The sequence below is a fragment of the Cyclopterus lumpus genome, chromosome 10, assembly GCF_009769545.1.
Source record: "Cyclopterus lumpus isolate fCycLum1 chromosome 10, fCycLum1.pri, whole genome shotgun sequence".
Taxonomy (NCBI): domain Eukaryota; kingdom Metazoa; phylum Chordata; class Actinopteri; order Perciformes; family Cyclopteridae; genus Cyclopterus; species Cyclopterus lumpus.
This window is the reverse complement of record NC_046975.1, coordinates 23,771,394-23,791,393: the sequence shown is the minus strand read 5'-3', so window position 1 is coordinate 23,791,393 and position 20,000 is coordinate 23,771,394. Positions and strand designations below refer to the sequence as shown.

Genomic DNA, 20,000 nt, shown 5'->3' with positions numbered 1-20,000 from the left:
GGGGAAAGACGAGGCGGTGAGAGAGGTCCGGAGGTTCACGGTGGACCAGGACGTTTCCTCCAGCTTCGAGTACCTGAACCGGAAAACCACGACCGTGTTTACTCACCTGAAGAACATCAACATGTACTATAAAGGTACTCTTTATTTAACACATGTATACGTGTATATAATCATTGTATAACATATGTTTAAATATATATATATCATTATTCAACATGTGTATAAATATATATATATATATATATACTCATTATTCAACACATGTATACGTGTATATAATCATTGTATAACATATGTTTAAATACATATATATCATTATTTAACATGTGTATAAATATATATATATATATATATATGTATATACTAATTATTCAACACATGTATACGTGTATATAATCATTGTATAACATATGTTTAAATATATATATATCATTATTCAACATGTGTATAAATATATATATATATATATATATATATACTCATTATTCAACACATGTATACGTGTATATAATCATTGTATAACATATGTTTAAATATATATATATATATATATATCATTATTTAACATGTGTATAAATATATATATATCATTATTTAACATATGTAGAAATATATTTATAATCATTATTTAACATATGTAGAAATATATTTATAATAATTATTTAACATATTTATAAATATATATATAGTCATTATATAACATATGTATACATGCATATAATCATTATATAACATATGTTTAAATATATATATATATATAGTCATTATTTAACACATGTATACGTGTATATAATCATTGTATAACATATGTGTAAATATATATATATCATTATTTAACATATGTAGAAATATATTTATAATCATTATTTAACATATTTATAAATATATATATAGTCATTATATAACATATGTATACATGTATATAATCATTATATACCATATGTTTAAATATATATATATAATCATTATTTAACATGTGTATAAATATATATATATATATATAGTCATTATTTAACACATGTATACGTGTATATAATCATTGTATAACATATGTAGAAATATATATATATATAAAATCATTATATAAAATATGTAGAAATATATCTAATCATTATTTAACATATGTATACATATATATATAATCATTATTCAACATGTGTATACATATATATAATCATTATTCAACATATGTATACATATATATATATATATATATAATCATTATTTAACATATGTAGAAATATATAATCATTATATAACATATGTAGAAATATATATATATATATATATATATATATATATAATCATTATTTAACATGTGTAGAAATATATATATATATATATATAGTCATTATTTAACACATGTATACGTGTATATAATCATTGTATAACATATGTAGAAATATATATATATATATATAAAATCATTATATAAAATATGTAGAAATATATCTAATCATTATTTAACATATGTATACATATATATATAATCATTATTCAACATGTGTATACATATATATAATCATTATTCAACATATGTATACATATATATATATATATATATATAATCATTATTTAACATATGTAGAAATATATAATCATTATATAACATATGTAGAAATATATATATATATATATATATATATATATAATCATTATTTAACATGTGTAGAAATATATATATATATATATAGTCATTATTTAACACATGTATACGTGTATATAATCATTGTATAACATATGTAGAAATATATATATATATATATATATATATATATATATAAAATCATTATATAAAATATGTAGAAATATATCTAATCATTATTTAACATATGTATACATATATATATAATCATTATTCAACATGTGTATACATATATATAATCATTATTCAACATATGTATACATATATATATATATATATATAATCATTATTTAACATATGTAGAAATATATAATCATTATTTAACATGTGTAGAAATATATATATATATATATATATATATATATATATATATATATATATATATATATATATATATATATATATATATATTAGGGCTGCAACTAACGATTATTTTAATAATCGATTAATCTGTCGATTATTTGTTTGATTAATCGATGAATCGGATAATAAAACAAAAAGCATTAATTTCCAACCCTTTATTCAACAGAACTGTGCCAGAACATGCACAGGTAACAGGTACCGTAAATTCCGGACTATAGAGCGCACCTATCTATAGGCCGCACCTGCTAATTTTTAAAAGAAAAAAGAAATTGTACATAAATAAGACGCACTTGTCTATAAACCGCAGGAAAAGGGGGCGTGGCTTGTCTCGGTAAAAACAGTTATCTCCGCCGTTCAACACGGAATAAATAACCACTAGTTCTGCTTTATACTTGTTGTGGACATCCCATAAACGTCATAACATCTAACGCCCTGGTGTTTGGGTTCATAACATCACCCGTAGGCTCACACAGCTCGGGGAGTTCCACCGACTCCGTCTCGATAACTTCCGCTTCCAGTGCTGCCAGAGCAGCAGCATGCAGGTGGGCAGGAATGGGGAGGGGGCGTGGCTTGTCTCCATAGAAACAGCCGTCCACCACGGTTGGAAATAACCGTTAGTTCTCGCACAACGTTACGGGTCTCCGATGGTCTTTGCTCTACCGGCTTTTTCTTATTTTCTGTTGTTCATTCTGGCTGTGTGCCAGCTTACTTTACTCTGCACCAGTAACGTATATAACGGATTCTCATCTGGTCAAATCTCACTAGTGTTCCCTTTATTATAACACCAACGTTATTAAAATAGCCCACGTGGTTGCAGAGATAAACTTGTTTTAGACGGATTGTGTTATAAATGTCTTTTATATGTTTCAGATGAAGATGACGACCTGGTGGCGTTTTCCTCTGACGACGAACTGATGATGGGTCTGACTTGCATGAAGGATGCCACCTTCCGCCTGTTCATCAGAGGTACCAACGCACAACCACCTGAACTCCACGCTAAGCTCATCTGAACCTCATCTGAACACCACGCTAAGCTCATCTGAACCTCATCTGAACTTCACTTTAAGCTCATCTGAACCTCATCTGAACTCCACGCTAAGCTCATCTGAACCTCATCTGAACTTCACTTTAAGCTCATCTGAACCTCATCTGAACTCCACGCTAAGCTCATCTGAACCTCATCTGAACTCCACGCTAAGCTCATCTGAACCTCATCTGAACTTAAACTGAAGCTCACTAGGAAATAAAGACAAATTAAAAGCCTTGTACAAGAAGACATACTTTTTATCCAATTAATAATCGATTACGCAAAGTAACACATATTTGTGCTAATATGTAATAATAATAATAATAATAATAAAGTAGGATATAACAGATCAAAGCCTTTAACTGTTTGATTGGTTGGTTCTAATAAAGTTTTATTGAACTCCTTTTAGAAAAGAAGGAGAATCGTCGGGACTTCCCTATTCACGCCTTCCCTCCCTTCACCTTCGGCCACCCTCCTCCTCCTCCACCCGGAGCTCCTCACGGCCCCTTCCCCCACCAGGCTCCTCCCCCTCACCTGGCCTCGCCGCCGCTGCACCGCGACGTCACCTGCGACGGCTGCGAGGGCCCCGTGGTGGGAACGCGCTTCAAGTGTTCGGTGTGTCCCAACTACGACCTGTGCTCGTCCTGCCAGGCTCGGGGGACGCACACCGAGCACCCGCTGCTGCCCATCTGGCACCCGCTGCAGGTGAGGTGCATCATGGGAAGGGGCGGCGACGTCGTGAGGTCACGAGCCTCTTCGCTAAAATGTTCTTTACATTAAATGTATGATATTAATTCTGCAGTGGTTTCCTCGAGGGAAGTGGATGAAAAGGATGCGACACTGCATGTGGAACCAGAACATGAACCTGAACCCCGCTCAAGACCAGGACCAGGACCAGGATCTGGATCAGGACAAGACCGAAACCTCCGAACCTGCCGCCGACCGCAGCGCCCCCTCTGGTCAGTGTTAATAATCTCATTTTTTTTTAAAAACTGACATGAAATCACCAGTGACTTCTTCTCATCGATGACATTATCCCTGACCTCTGACCTCTGACCTCTGTGTGCAGCCTCACAGGCCAACGTGGACTTCCTGATGAACATTGGCGAGGGCGTAGCGGCTTTGTTGAACCCGCTGGGTAAGTGATGTCAGAGTGGAATGAAAGAGCTCTTATTGCCTAAACCTAAACCTGAGCCTGAGCCTGAGCCTGAACCTGAGCCTAAGCCTGAGCCTAAACCTGAGCCTAAACCTGAGCCTGAGCCTGAGCCTGAACCTAAACCTGAGCCTAAGCCTGAGCCTAAACCTGAGCCTGAGCCTGAGCCTGAACCTAAACCTGAGCCTAAGCCTGAGCCTAAACCTGAGCCTAAGCCTGAGCCTGAACCTGAGCCTGCACCTACACCTGAGCCTGAGCCTAAACCCGAACCTGAGCCTAAACCTGAGCCTGCACCTAAACCTGAGCCTAAACCTAAACCTGAGCCTGCACCTAAGCCTGAGCCTGAACCTAAACCTGAGCCTGAACCTGAGCCTGCACCTAAACCTAAACCTGAGCCTGAGCCTAAACCCGAACCTGAGCCTGAACCTGCACCTAAACCTAAACCTGAGCCTAAACCTAAACCTGAGCCTAAGCCTGAGCCTAAACCTGAACCTAAACCTAAACCTGTAGTTTCTTTTAACTGTGTTCTCCTGTTGCCCTAATGCTCCAATTTAACCATTTTGATCATTTATTTGATTTGTTTTAGGTGTATTGTTACCTTTTAATATATATATATATATATATATATATATATATATATATATATATATTTTCTATCCCATTTGAATCTTTTATCCTTTTAAAAAGGTTTGTTTATGATAGTGGGACTTTTAGAAAAAAACCAAATCTAAACAAGCAGCCTCTTCACTATTAATTAAAATGATTATTTATATTATAAACACACACACAGTGAGCACTTGACTATTTATTTTATATCATAATAATAATAATACATTGTGTAAGATATGAGTTTGAAATAATTGCGCAATTTAATCCCAAGTAAATTTTTACAAATGATACGTAGTGAGATTTGTATTATTATGCTATATAATTAATTTTATATTGTTATTGTTATTTCAGCCCTGCTCTTCCATAGCCTGAGTCTAAACCTAAGTGTGTGTCTGCAGGTATTGACGTCGACATCGATGTGGAGCACGATGGCCAGAGGTCAAAGGTGACCCCTCTTCCTCAGAGCGGGGGGGTGGAGCCAGAGGTGGGCGGAGCCAGCGGTGAGGGGTCAAAGGTCAGTTCACCACCTGTGTGATGTTGTCCAGGCAACACTGGGTACATCAATCAATCCTGTCTGACGATAAACAATTAATCTATATTAATAAATACACCTGTAGGACTGGATCAGACCTTAATGACCATACAACAAATACTCTATATTAATAAATACACCTGTAGGACTGGATCAGACCTTAATGACCAGATAACAAATACTCTATATTAATAAATACACCTGTAGGACTGGATCAGACCTTAATGACCAGATAACAAATACTCTATATTAATAAATACACCTGTAGGACTGTATCAGACCTTAATGACCATACAACAAATACTCTATATTAATAAATACACCTGTAGGACTGGATCAGACCTTAATGACCATACAACAAATACTCTATATTAATAAATACACCTGTAGGACTGGATCAGACCTTAATGACCAGATAACAAATACTCTATATTAATAAATACACCTGTAGGACTGGATCAGACCTTAATGACCAGATAACAAATACTCTATATTAATAAATACACCTGTAGGACTGGATCAGACCTTAATGACCAGATAACAAATACTCTATATTAATAAATACACCTGTAGGACTGGATCAGACCTTAATGACCAGATAACAAATACTCTATATTAATAAATACACCTGTAGGACTGGATCAGACCTTAATGACCAGATAACAAATACTCTATATTAATAAATACACCTGTAGGACTGGATCAGACCTTAATGACCAGATAACAAATACTCTATATTAATAAATACACCTGTAGGACTGGATCAGACCTTAATGACCAGATAACAAATACTCTATATTAATAAATACACCTGTAGGACTGGATCAGACCTTAATGACCATACAACAAATACTCTATATTAATAAATACACCTGCGGGACTGGATCAGACCCTCCGGTCTAAATCTCAGACCCTGTCCCACCGCTGTAACCAGTAAACCTGACCCAGTCTACGCTGTGTAGGTGTGCAAAGACTCTGACGAGGAGTGGACTCACCTGAGCCCCAAAGAAGTCGACCCCTCCACCGGAGAGCTACAGTCCCTGCAGCCCGGAGACCAGGACCAGGACCAGGACCAGGACCAGGACCAGGGTCCTCTGTCGGGACAGCAGGGTCCCACAGGTCTGAGGGAGGCGGCTGTGTACCCGCACCTGCCTCAAGGTAAGACCACAGACCCCCCAACCCCCCACTCCCCCTTTATGAGCAGCACCTCTTCCAGCCCCATGATTGGTCAAGACCATGTTCCTTGACGTCGTCTCCCCCCCCCCCCCAACAGAGGCGGACCCCCGCCTGGTGGAGTCTCTGTCTCTCATGCTGTCGATGGGTTTCACCGATGAAGGCGGCTGGTTGACGCGTCTCCTCCAGGCCAAAGACTTCGATATCGGCGCCGCGCTCGACGCCATCCAGTACGCCAAACAGCCCCGCCCTCTCCAGCCCTGATGACGTCATCGTGATGTCATCGACACTGAAGAACATCTAAACGGATGATTTATACTACGGCCGGGTGTTCTTCTCGTTCCCTCGTAATCCTGAGTTTCCAATCTGTCCTTTTTAAGTTCTACTATCATCATTCATTGTTATAATCAATACTTTGTCTCGTTGATTGCTGTACTGCAGTTTTCTGTTAATCTGAGCAATTAAAAACATGAATCTGTGGTCTTGAGTCAAAATATAAATGTTTTTGCTGTTAAATATATACAATTCAGGTTCCTGTTTTATGGGTTTTTTAAACCATTTTTTTTAAAGCATATAATATTTAATATTTCTCAACACTGTGGAGTGATTTTAGATTTAATCAAGAGATCCGTAATACTTTAATTAATCTCCAGATTCACCCAACGAGACAATATATTGCTTTAAACCATAAATACACACAGAAATCATAACAGCTGCATGGAAATTGATAATAATTAAACTTTTAACCCAACAGTTTAAGTTTATATCAGACAGAATTATGTATTCTTTTAAATTCTTTTCATTTTATACTTTATTTCCCTTTTCAATTGTCTTTTTTAATTAGCACAATACATATTACTATTATGTATTAATTAATTTTAACACAGTGGCTCTCACGTTTTAATATTTGAAACTACGGGATGATTAAAGTAAAATTGTTAATTTATCAACTTGACAGATAAATTAAGTGTTTACTAAAAACTGAACATCAGAAAATGTTCAAGATTAATGAGAATAAAAATAGATTTTACCATTTTTACTTTGACACAAGAATAGTCCCACAGCACCTCCTAGTGGTCAGCGGCCGAACTACCATACCTCTGCTCTGAAGAATAGTCCCACAGCACCTCCTAGTGGTCAGCGGCCGAACTACCAGACCTCTGCTCTGAAGAATAGTCCCACAGCACCTCCTAGTGGTCAGCGGCCGAACTACCAGACCTCTGCTCTGAAGAATAGTCCCACAGCACCTCCTAGTGGTTTTCTTTGTTTTTTCTTGTGTTGCAAACTAGGACTTCGTCTGCATTTTGTTGTGCAACCCTATAGAAATAATCTCGGAATATACAGTATATATACACATATATATATAAAAAGAATATACCACTTTAAGGACTTAACATGGGCTTAAAATATACTATGATAATACACACTAAATATATATATATCTATATTGATATTTTTATATATATATACACACACATATTTTATAGATACCTATTTAAGGACTCATCATTGGCTTAAAATGTACTTTGATATAGTGTAGAAATACACTAAAATAACAATAATTACAATAAAAGTTAATGTAGAAAAATAAATAAAATGAAAGTACAAATTAGGATTCAACACACGAACAAGTGAATGTGAACATGTTGCTGTATTAAAAAATATATAAATAAGATGTAAAACAAAACCAGCAAATATATTTAACAATAAGATTTAATAAGAATTTAATTAAATGTTTTCTTGCACTTTATTCTACTAAATTAACAATTTAAATCGCAGTACCACCTCCACACCGACAGGTGGCGGTGAACAAAACTCGAAGAAGAAAAAGAAAGATGGCGCATAGCTAGCTAGCTAGCTTCACACAAACAGCTCGACGACTTTCAGCATTCGTCTTCTTTTAAACATCGTTTTCACACCGGAGCTTTTTTACCGGCTGACGTTAGAAAGCTACCGCGACGGTTACGCGACACGATTCGGTGTTTACTTTGAGGTAAGTCCGCTGTTTGTTTCTGTTATTGTTGTTGTTGTTGTTTGTGATCCTCATTCTAACAAGTCTTTGAACGCGTCACACACAGTATACAGGTGTGACGTTCACGCGGATGCTTCTGCGAGCTTGTTTCGTGTGTTAAATACGTGTTGCGTTGCGTCTGTAGTTCACAGAAGAGGGAATGAGCACAACTATCGTCATCACTGTGTCAATATCCCTCCGCAGGCAAACATCCGCCATTCAAGACGTGACTTAAGTAAACGTGTCACGTGACATGACTCACCACAATGTACTAGGAGAAGCATAGTGCTTTAAAATGTTCCCTGTCGGGGTTTTACCTTCAACACTGGATTAATTTTATTCCTGCATTAAAGTGTATTTACTTCTGAGATGTGGTACAGCAAAAAGTACAATATGTACCTGGTATGTAGTACAGTAAAGTACAATATGTACCTGATATGTAGTACAGTAAAGTACAATATGTATCTGAGCTGTAGTACAGTACAGTACAATATGTACCTGATATGTAGTACAGTAAAGTACAATATGTACCTGATATGTAGTACAGTAAAGTACAATATGTACCTGATATGTAGTACAGTAAAGTACAATATGTACCTGATATGTAGTACAGTAAAGTACAATATGTACCTGATATGTAGTACAGTAAAGTACAATATGTATCTGAGCTGTAGTACAGTACAGTAAAGTACAATATGTACCTGAGGTGTAGTACAGTAAAGTACAATATGTACCTGATATGTAGTACAGTAAAGTACAATATGTACCTGATATGTAGTACAGTAAAGTACAATATCTACCTGGTATGTAGTACAGTAAAGTACAATATGTACCTGATATGTAGTACAGTAAAGTACAATATGTATCTGAGATGTAGTAAATTACAATGTGTACCTCTGAGATGTGGTACAGTGAAGTACAATATGTACCTCTGAGATGTAGTACAGTAAAGTACAATGTGTACCTCTGAGATGTAGTACAGTAAAGTACAATATGTACCTCTGAGATGTGGTACAGTAAAGTACAATATGTACCTCTGAGATGTAGTACAGTAAAGTACAATGTTTCCCTCTGAGATTACCTTGCCTGGCTTACTTCCTTCTCTTCTCTTCTCTTCCTTCCTTCCTTGTTTCCTTCCTTCCTGTGTGTGTATCAGTGGACACAGAGACACACCCACATTTCCATATCTCTCCTCTGCAGCGCTGACCCCACTACGTACTATAAATGAGAATCTGTGTGTGTTTGTGTGTGTGTGTCTTTGGTTCTCTCAAACTTCACACTGCCTCTATGTGTATCACTGGTTGCCATGGTGAGAGGGCATGTGTTGGTTAAGCTGCCCTGATTAGCTCATGTGAAGCAGCTGTGTGTCTGACTAATCTGGTATTTCATGAAAAAGAACCTGTCGAAATGTGGAATGTCACAGAAAACCATAACTCTGATCACAAAAGTGTCGGCGTTAGGAGAGGCTGAAGGCTTTTGTGAACGTGTACGTGTCCTTGAATGTGTTTTTGGGTTTAGATATGACGGCTTAATCACAGTTTACAAAGTGCTCCCACTTCTTTAAAGAAAGAAAATCTGGCTCTGGTTTTATAATGGAGTCGAATGGGGCAGAGAGTAAGACTTGCTCCCTTGTTGAGGGTTCTCCTGACAGATGTGGGAAACATCGTGGATTCCATCGACACATGTGAGGACCGCCACAAGAATCCCTACGTTTTGATCCATAAATGGTGTAAAAAGAGTGAGAATTGAGAGACTTGTAGGACTTTCGGTTGCTCTCTCTCACTCTGGCAGTTGGCTCTGTCACTCTAGAGCTGAACAATCCGTCACACACACATTATAAACAGCTCAGACATCTTCTGAAACCTGAACAAAGATTCCGTCTAAACTGTGCTAGCTATGAAAAAATGTCCAATTGGGCAAATAAGCTCCATCCTTTTGTTAACGTTTTAAACTTTAAATCATTTCTCTACCTTAACGTATGGCGACACAGTGTGGGCACAAAGATTAGCGTTTTCTCTTCCGAAACCCCATTCAAGTGAACGGGACAATTTCTCGCCGTTTTGGGGGCTAAGCGCCGGTCCGATCTCTTAGAAAAGTCATAGCACACGATTCCCGATCAGGCCGCACATTTTGATGTATTTTGACAGATTTGCGAGGTACGCTTTGAGACCCTTAGTCACATGAATGATATATCTACGTTATGACTTGTCTTTTTGTTCAAATCTGCAAAGAGCTGATATTAACAGACATATATTGATGGAATTTATCTCTTGACTGTAATTTAATATATATTATAATAAATATACTTAACTCTTTAGTCAGACACAGCTACCTTTTTAAGAATACTGTGGTAGGTATTTTTCTTCTCTTCTCGTTGTCGAATGATGGTGGATTTGGTGACTTTAGTAACACTTTGGGGAGCGGTTTAGTTGCTTGTTCATCTTCTTGGTGTCTCCTGTTACAAAGAGGCCGTCCCCCCCTTTCTCGTGTTCATTGTTTTCCTCTCAACGCGAACCATCCCTGTCCTTTTTTTCCCACGCCTCTGTAAGTCAGATTTTACATCTCCTGTCTTCCCTGACACCTTCTGTCTGCAGAAGACGCCCCGAGCGTTTCCACCATGTCGCACAACTACCCCTACAGACCGCCTCCGTCCAACTCCGATCACCGACCCGATCCCGGACCTTCTGGCTCTATGGGCCGCCGGCCGGCCGGCGATTTTTACAGGCCGCCTCGGGAGTCCTTCTCCGCGCCCCACCCGCCCTCGTCCTTTTCCTCCAGAGGGGCCCAGTGGTCGCAGGACGGCGCCCTCGGCATACTGGACAGCTGCGGCCTGGAGCCCGCCGACCTGGCGCTGCTGGCCGAACTTCCCGAAGACGTCCTCACCGTCGAGTCGCTGCCTCGAGTCCTCAAGCAGATCAAAGGAAAACGGGGCACCGTCAAACCTTTCACCCCCGATACTCCTTCTCCTTCTTACTCCTCTTCTTCTTCTTATGCCCCGAGCTACTCCCGTCGTCCCGCCGCCAACCCCACCGCCGGCGGCCGGGATCATCCCCGCGGTCAGCCGCTCCAGTACCCTCTAGACCAGGTAACACCTGGTCCTCTTTCATCTGAGCTTGACCGCTGGGGGAATCCCAGGACCTGCACCTCGGTCAGAAAAGAGCTACCGTCATTGTTGTCGATCTCCAGCTTTGAGGTGGACTACAACTACAGACCAGGACCCTCTGATAATGGTAAGATGGGCAGAGACGCCAGTCCAGTGTTCTCTCAGGACTACAACCACAGACCAGGACCTTCTGATTATGGCAAGAAGGGCAGAGACACCAGTCAAGTGTCCTCTAAAGACTACAACCACAGACCAGGACCTTCTGATTATGGCAAGACGGGTAGAGACACTAGTCAAGTGTCCTCTCAAGACTACAACCACAGACCAGGACCGTCTGACTATGGCAAGACGGGTAGAGACACTAGTCAAGTGTCCTCTCAAGACTACAACCACAGACCAGGACCGTCTGATTATGGCAAGACAGGTAGAGACACTAGTCAAGTGTCCTCTCAAGACTACAACCACAGACCAGGACCTTCTGATTATGACAAGACAGGTAGAGACACTAGTCAAGTGTCCTCTCAAGACTACAACCACAGACCAGGACCTTCTGATTATGACAAGACAGGTAGAGACGCAGGTCCACTTTCCTCCCAGGACTACAACTACAGACCAGGACACTCTCACTATGGTGATGCCAGTCCAGTGTCCTCTCAAGACTACAACCACAGACCAGGACCTTCTGTTCATGGCAAGAAGGGCAGAGACACCGGTCCAGTGCTCTCTCAGGACTACAACCACGGAACAGGACCCTCTAGGTACGGTAAGACAGGCAGAGACACCGATCCGGCGTCCTCTCAGAACCGACCCTCTTTCAGCTCTGCAGGAAGACCCAAGAGAACTCGTGCTTCCCGGTTCTCTCAGCCGGAACCATCTGGTCACATGTCGGCGCCTCATCCCGAAGAGCACCAACCAAAAACTCGTGGGGCGCGCTATGAGTCTGGGAGCTCCTCCATCAGCAGCAGCAGCCGCCCCGCCGCCGCCTCCTCCACCGCCTCCTCCTCCGCTTCCTTCTCGTTGCCCTCAAAGAAAGAAGCTCTGGACTTCCACGGGACGTCTCCTCCGGGGTTCCCGTACTCGTGCTCTCTGTGTGATATCACTGTGATGTCAGAGAAGGTAAGTACACCTCCTCAACAAACCTCTCTCTACAGAGTCAGATGGGGGAGGGGTGTAGGGGGTGGGGTGGGAGTTGCATGCAGCTGCTGCAGCCGTCAGGTCGACGCCGTCCAGCGAGGCGGATTCATTGACGGTGCCGTGTCTTCTTGTGTTTCAGGTGTGGATCAAACACATAAACGGGCCTCACCATGCAGACGGACAGCTCGGCATGCTGCAGCAGTAAGTTTCTCTCACTTCGCCTGCTTTAGCTTCAGATTGTCATCTTTCCAAAGGTCCTCGAACACATCACATGTGACCAAACGAGGATAAGCAACTATTAAGAATCTTCATATCGTGATATTTCAACATTTGATTCAAGAATTGATTCATCTGAGTCCGGAAGGACGAGAATAAATCTGTTAAAGTATTTAGTTTTGTGTGTGAATTGAACATTTGAAGTTTTGGGAGTTTCTTGACGATCTTTTGTTTCCGTTTCAATATCTACGTCCCGTTTCTTCTGCAGGTTTCCTAACTGGGACTGTCGCTTGGAGACCATCAACAGGTCAGTGTTGACGCCACTACAACAACAACAACAACAACAACCAGTGCTCATGTCCACAAAGACTGTGGGAAAGAACGACCACGGCGTATTAAGAGCCACAAAAACACGTCTGAGATCAAAGGGCTACATTTTAAAGACAAAACGTTGAATACATTTACGATATTTCCTATTTTCTATATTACCCCCCTCCCCTGCTCCATAATTCATATTTATTTAATTACTTTTAACCTAAAAAGTCCCTCACATGCTGTCGTAACAGCCTCCATTCATGTAGTTCTAATAAAGAGGTTCACATCTTTTCATTTAAGGCCCGACGACCAATCGGAGCAGAAGAATGATGAAGGAAAGACCGCCCAGCAGCCACAGACGGCCAATCAGAGCTCCTCCAGTAAAGACATCCGTTCATTATGTCACCCCTCTTATTATGACTTATTATGACATATAATGTTATATATAACATCTGTTGTTTTCTGTGTTTAACAGACCTACCGTCGTATAAAAAAAACCCAATCAAGGTAAAGATTCGGAAAATCAGAAAGCACAAACGTTTAGTGTGTCTGTGTGCTCCTTAAATAACAAACTGTGTGTGTGTGTGTGTGTGTGTGTGTGTGTGTGTGATCCTGTCAGGCGTCAGAGAAAAGCAAAGTGGTGTGTGTGAGGTTTCCGGCTCAGTCCGTGGACGAGGCGTACCTCAGGAAGCTGACTGAACCGTTTGGAAAGATCGTCACGGTCCTCATGTTCCCGTCTCTGGTGAGTCTTTTACTCGACCAATCAGCTGTTGTCCTCCTTCTCCCCTTCAGTGATTACTGTAACGGACCCCCCCACTCCGGTTCTCCAGTGTCCCCCCCCCATAGGCCTCAAACCTAGTTTGGACTTTGGATATATATTTTATTTCCAGTCCAGAGAAGAGCGAGTGACCCTCGATCGTTATTGAACCACTGGGCTCTGTTTGTATTGAGCGAGTCGCTTCACGTTTGAGTCTAAACGTCGACTTCAGACAAAAACGAGCTGCTCACTGAAACATAACTCGCATCTGTTGTGAACCCTGCAGGCGTTTGTGGAGCTGGGGACCATCGACCAGGCCAAGGACTTGGTGAAGCACCACGAGAACTCTCCTCCCACCGTGAACGGAGGGAGGATGGAGTTCACCATCTCCAACACCTTCAACTTCCTCCAGGTAGACGCTAGATGGGTGGAGACGTTTTGAAAATGTTACAGACGCCATTTTAGTTTGAAAAACTACCGCCGGATGTACACACAACTTTTGTGAAGTTCGCAAAGAAACCGTAAACGAAACAAAAGCGTAAATGCTCTCCGGCTGAAGGGGGCGGAGCCGAGATGGAGATGGAGACGAGGGACGGACGCGTGCCCTTGACCCCGTGACCTCAGCGACCTTTTGATTGGTCCGCTGTTAAATGAAACACCTCGTTCCCCGTTTCCCCTCACAGAGTTCTCGGGTGGTGAGCTTCTCTCCGGCTCCGGCGGGAGACGACAGCCAATCGGATCTCTTAGCCGCTGTCAAGCGCTTCGGCTCGCCGCTGTACTTCCTGTTCCTGCCGTCGACGGTGAGGCGAAGTGGTCCTGGTCCCGTTGGGTCCGTTGTTGTACTGTAGTACCGTACCATATGCAGTACCCTACTGTAGTACCGTACCGTATGCAGTACCCTACTGTAGTACCGTACCGTATGTAGTACCCTACTGTAGTACCGTACCCTACTGTAGTACCGTACCATATGCAGTACCCTACTGTAGTACCGTACTGTATGTAGTACCCTACTGTAGTACCGTACCCTACTGTAGTACCGTACTGTATGTAGTACTGTACTGAAGTACCGTACCGTATGCAGTACCCTACTGTAGTACCGTACCGTATGTAGTACTGTACTGTAGTACCGTACCGTATGCAGTACCCTACTGTAGTACCGTACCGTATGTAGTACCCTACTGTAGTACCGTATGTAGTACCCTACTGTAGTACCGTACCCTACTGTAGTACCGTACCGTATGTAGTACCCTACTGTAGTACCGTATGCAGTACCCTACTGTAGTACCGTACCGTATGCAGTACCCTACTGTAGTACCGTACCATATGTAGTACCGTACCGTATGTAGTACTGTACTGAAGTACCGTACCGTATGCAGTACCCTACTGTAGTACCGTACCATATGTAGTACCGTACCGTATGTAGTACTGTACTGAAGTACCGTACCGTATGCAGTACCCTACTGAAGTACCGTACCGTATGCAGTACCCTACTGTTGTACCGTACCATATGTAGTACCCTAATGTAGTGCCGTACCGTATGTAGTACTGTACTGAAGTACCGTACCGTATGTAGTACTGTACTGAAGTACCGTACCGTATGCAGTACCCTACTGTAGTACCGTACCGTATGCAGTACCCTACTGTTGTACCGTACCATATGTAGTACTGTACTGTAGTACCGTACCGTATGTAGTACTGTACTGTAGTACCGTACCGTATGTAGTACTGTAGTACCGTACCGTATGTAGTACCGTACTGTAGTACCGTACCGTATGTAGTACTGTACTGTAGTACCGTACCGTATGTAGTACTGTAGTACCGTACCCTACTGTAGTACCGTACTGAAGTGCCGTACCATATGTAGTACTGTACTGTAGTACCGTACCGTATGTAGTACTGTACTGTAGTACCGTACCGTATGTAGTACTGTAGTACCGTACCATATGCAGTACTGTACTGTAGTACCGTACCATATGCAGTACTGTACTGTAGTACCGTACCGTATGTAGTACTGTACTGAAGTACCGTACCGTATGTAGTACCCTACTGTAGTACCGTACCGTATGTAGTACTGTATTCTAACACCAGTTGTATTTCAGGCCTTCGTGGAGATGAAAAATAGTCCCGATGCTCAGAAGTTGGTGGATTATTATTCCTCCAAAACTCTGACGATCAACAACTCGTCCATCAAAGTGTCTTTCTCTGGAGAGTTCAAGAGCCTCATGTGAGTACGATCCACCTGATCGATCAGCTGATTCTGATCCCTGACTTATTGATCCGTGACAATCGTCCTTGTTCCTGCAGGCGGGTCGCTGCAGCTAAGAGGTACGAAGAGGACACGCCTCCCACCAAAAGGAGGCGGAGCTCCAGCCGAGAGAATGACGACGAGACGAAGAGAAAGAGGAGGATCAGGGAGGACAGGGGGAAGGAGGAGGAGAAAGGAGAGAAATCCAGCTCCGAAAAGAGAACCAGGTCCAGATCCAGAGATGCAGCTAAAGACAAGTCCAGCAAAGAGGAGAGGTCCAGGTCCAGAGATAAATCCAGCAGGGAAAACACGACCAAAACCAGAGAAAAGTCCACGACAGAGACAAGTACAAGAACCAAGTCCGGATCTAGAGAGAAGTCCAGCAGAGAGGGGCGGTCCAGGTCTAGAGACAAGGCGACCAGGACCAGGACCAGGTCTAAATCCAGAGAAAAGTCCACAAAAGAGAGACGCACCAGATCCAGGTCCAGCAGAGGGACCAGGTCCAGATCAAGAGAAAAGTCGATTGTGCCGGAGAAAACAGAGACGGCGACTGGTGAGAGTGTGTGTGTGTGTGTGTGCGCGTGTGCGTGTGCGTGTGCGCGTGCATGTGTGCGTGTGCGTGTGCGTGCGCGTGCACGTGTGCGTGTGTGTGTGTGTGTCTGTGAAGTTTTTTCATTTAAAATGAAAAAATTATTTTGATAAATGTCTCCTTTTCTCCTCAGACTCTGAGTCCAGGACTGATCCGGATCCGGCTTCTGTCCAAGACTCCAAACCTGAAGACAAAGCAGCCACTGAGGAAGAGGCGGAGGAGGAGGAGGAGGAAGAGTGAGTGCTTCCTGTTTGTGACGTCAATCATTCTTTAGATAGATGGTTATATACTTCACTAGTTTAACCTGTGATGGCGATCGCCTGCAGGTCGTCTGCAGAGGAAAGCGACATCGAGGGGATGGAGGTGATCGGAGAGAGTCTGGAGGACGAAGCTCTGGACGATGAAGAGGAAGAGGAAGAGGACCGTCCCGCAGAGAGAACAGACTCACCGAAAGAAGGTAGGAAGGAATGAATCCTCAGATGTTTCTGGAAAAAGGAAAACCGGAGACGGACTTTGAAGAAACTGATTTCTGTTTGTTTTAGATGAAGAGGAGGAAGCGAAGGATGAAGAGGCTCACGATCGGGAGAGAGTGATGGAGATAAAGAAGGAAGCGGAGGACGAGGTAGAGACACAGCTTCATACTTTTAATATGTGAAATAACGTTTTACTGCCATTTTAAAGCCTTCTCGTTAACGTCCAGAGGCGCCATTGACTTGCATTAGGATGCGTTCAAGCTCTAGTCAGTAAATGGGAGTATTGGGTACGAAGGTGGATGTAAACACTATCACTATGTGTGTAGTTTTTAATGAGACACTTTTAAAATTATAGAGGTTTTATGACGTGTTGTATCTTCCCAAATCTAGCTGCTTAAAATGCGTCATTAAAACTACTAATGCCAAGATTTTTCTTAGCAATAAAAACACAATCTTTTGTTACCGTGTCACTGAAACTGAAGCAGAAAGCCGCTCGTCGGTCGGTCGACCGTCGTGGCTTCAACCTCCAGTAACTGGGACCAGTTTGACCAATAGATTTTAGACTGGTGTCTGGTGTGAGGAGATAAAGTCGAGACACTTATTTTAAACTCACGACCGGCTAAATAAGTTTAGATTAGATTAACTACAGTAGCTGGTTTTATTTCTGTGAGGAAGCGGAGGGTGAAACTCTTGTGTAGACGAGAGAAACCAGTAAAAATAAAAATGTTATTATTTAATTCGTCGCGTTTTCCCATTAAAAGTCAGCTGGTCGGCTTTCTGATTGCAACAGATGAAAGTAGACAGGATGTAGTAGCATTAGGTATACTACTACTTGAAGTATTTGACGTGTGTGTGTGTGTGTGTGTGTGTGTGTGTGTGTGTGTGTGGTCTGCAGGAGAAACCAGACTTCCCTTTAGACCTGGAGGACTGCATCACTCTCGACGAACTGGGAGAAGACCAGTCTGATGACACAGGTAACCCCAGAGCAACTGGTCTGAAAACACTGTAATGTAATTTCATTAAATGTAACATTTAATCTTTCCCCGTTTTGATTTGTTGCAGATAAAGAAGTCGAAGAAGATGAATCCAAAGTGAGGAGGAAATAACGACTTCATTAAACGGTTTGTTTTGTTGGTCGGACGTGTCTTGATGTTGTTGTTGTTGTTGTTGTTGTTTGCAGCCGTTGTCCACCCGAGTGGTTACCTTCTTCAGCCTCCCGCTGGGTCCCTACAAGAACGCCGACTTCGTGAAGCTGGTGACGGATTTCGGGACGCCGGTGAAGTTCTACTGGGTCCGCGGACGCAGAGCGGTCAGAACCTTTTCTTCTGTTACCAGTAACGCACAAAGTCGCCCGTGTTGATGCAGCCGATCGGACATTTTATTATTATTCTGGCCCACGTTGAAGACCGCGTAATATTCACGTTTTTTTGAGGAGCTCTGCTCGTCTTTATATCCACGTTTAGTTTTTTTTCCCAGGCGGCGACCAGGAGTCGCCCTAATTTTGGGGCCGTAATGTGTTTGTTGTGTCATTGTTCCACAAGTATATGTTTTAGATTTTCTGTTTGTTGTTTCAACATTATTGAGAATTATAATTATAAGAAGATGGTGGAGATTATTGATGAATTAATGTTAGTTGATTGCGGAAACATGTCTACCCTGGGTTAACCCCCAATACGCGTCAATGGTGAGGTTTGAACGACCAACAATTAATACTAAAGATAGTCAGATTTTCCGAACACGTCTTTTGAATTAGGAGAAACACGATGGGAGTTGATTTTGATGACGTCTGTTTCAGGGTTTCATCGAGATGTCGACTTCTTCTGAGGCTCTGAGAGTCGTCCGAGAGCTGAAGAATAACCCCGGCTTCATCAACGGCAACAAAGTCTACGCATACCTCTCCAACCGATACAATCGTCTCCCCGACGGGTCAGAGTCCCCCAAACTTTCACCGTTTCTTCCGTTCGACGTTCAGATCTCTGTGGTCATTAACCCCGATTCCCTATCTTCACAGGCAGTCGACTCGGTGGCCCAAGGATGGGGGGAGAGACGGCAGCAGTGAAAGCAGCAGGAAGAGGAGGAGGAGGGGGAGGAGACTAGAAGAGGACGAATCTGATGAGCGGACGTCTCAGGGGAGCAAGGAGTCCTTGAAGAAGACTCCAGAGGAAGAGCCGATGTCTAAAAGGACGAGAGAGAAAGAGTCGACCTCTAAAAAGACTGATACTGAAGAGAGAGAGTCAACATCCCACGATACCCAAGAGTCGACATCTAAAGAGACTCTAGAGAAAGAGTCAACGTCTAAAAAGACTCCAAAAAAAGAGTCAACGTCTAAAAAGACTCCAAAGAAAGAGTCAACGTCAAAAGAGACTCCAGAGAAAGACTCGCCCAAAGAGACTAAAGAGAGAGACTTGTCTAAAGAGACTGAAGAGGAATACTCGTCTGAAGAGAAGGACTCGTCTAAAGAGAAAGGCTTGTCTAAAGAGATTCAAGGGAAAGACTTGTTTAAAGAGACTCAAGGGAAAGACAGGTCTAAAGTCACTCAAGAGAAAGACTCATCCAAAGAGACTAAAGAGAGAGACTCGTCTAAAGAGACTCAAGAGAAATACTCGTCTAAAGAGACTCAAGGGAAGGACTTGTCTAAAGAGACTCAAGAGAAGG

At 41.9% G+C, this 20,000-nt stretch overlaps 2 protein-coding genes across 5 annotated transcripts in view; both read left to right on the top strand.

Annotated features, from left to right (window-relative positions):
• The window catches only part of sqstm1 (sequestosome 1), a 7,141-nt gene extending 158 nt beyond the window's left edge, over positions 1-6,983 (top strand). Inside the window, exons 1-8 of one of the 2 annotated variants that reach the window (XM_034543664.1) lie at positions 1-134; positions 2,879-2,974; positions 3,445-3,740; positions 3,838-3,994; positions 4,105-4,173; positions 5,196-5,311; positions 6,292-6,487; positions 6,603-6,983. The exon at positions 1-134 is cut by the window's left edge and continues 158 nt beyond it. In XM_034543664.1, coding sequence (XP_034399555.1) covers positions 1-134; positions 2,879-2,974; positions 3,445-3,740; positions 3,838-3,994; positions 4,105-4,173; positions 5,196-5,311; positions 6,292-6,487; positions 6,603-6,766 — 1,228 coding nt within the window. In that variant the 3' untranslated portion in view covers positions 6,767-6,983. The remainder of the gene's footprint in view (positions 135-2,878; positions 2,975-3,444; positions 3,741-3,837; positions 3,995-4,104; positions 4,174-5,195; positions 5,312-6,291; positions 6,488-6,602) is intronic. The other variant, XM_034543665.1, reaches the window with a different exon arrangement.
• A 1,329-nt stretch (positions 6,984-8,312) lies between these two features.
• Positions 8,313-20,000, top strand: part of LOC117737593 (RNA-binding protein 20-like) — a 16,453-nt gene continuing 4,765 nt past the window's right edge. Inside the window, exons 1-20 of one of the 3 annotated variants that reach the window (XM_034543648.1) lie at positions 8,313-8,495; positions 11,108-12,112; positions 12,185-12,732; positions 12,890-12,951; positions 13,235-13,273; positions 13,582-13,661; positions 13,757-13,788; positions 13,901-14,023; positions 14,325-14,450; positions 14,722-14,838; positions 16,138-16,262; positions 16,343-16,836; positions 17,006-17,108; positions 17,199-17,329; positions 17,415-17,494; positions 18,241-18,319; positions 18,408-18,436; positions 18,526-18,654; positions 19,141-19,271; positions 19,357-20,000. The exon at positions 19,357-20,000 is cut by the window's right edge and continues 1,139 nt beyond it. In XM_034543648.1, coding sequence (XP_034399539.1) covers positions 11,131-12,112; positions 12,185-12,732; positions 12,890-12,951; positions 13,235-13,273; positions 13,582-13,661; positions 13,757-13,788; positions 13,901-14,023; positions 14,325-14,450; positions 14,722-14,838; positions 16,138-16,262; positions 16,343-16,836; positions 17,006-17,108; positions 17,199-17,329; positions 17,415-17,494; positions 18,241-18,319; positions 18,408-18,436; positions 18,526-18,654; positions 19,141-19,271; positions 19,357-20,000 — 4,054 coding nt within the window. In that variant the 5' untranslated portion in view covers positions 8,313-8,495; positions 11,108-11,130. Of the gene's footprint in view, positions 8,496-11,107; positions 12,733-12,889; positions 12,952-13,234; positions 13,274-13,581; positions 13,662-13,756; positions 13,789-13,900; positions 14,024-14,324; positions 14,451-14,721; positions 14,839-16,137; positions 16,263-16,342; positions 16,837-17,005; positions 17,109-17,198; positions 17,330-17,414; positions 17,495-18,240; positions 18,320-18,407; positions 18,437-18,525; positions 18,655-19,140; positions 19,272-19,356 lie in introns of all 3 variants that reach the window. The other 2 variants (XM_034543649.1, XM_034543647.1) reach the window with 2 other exon arrangements.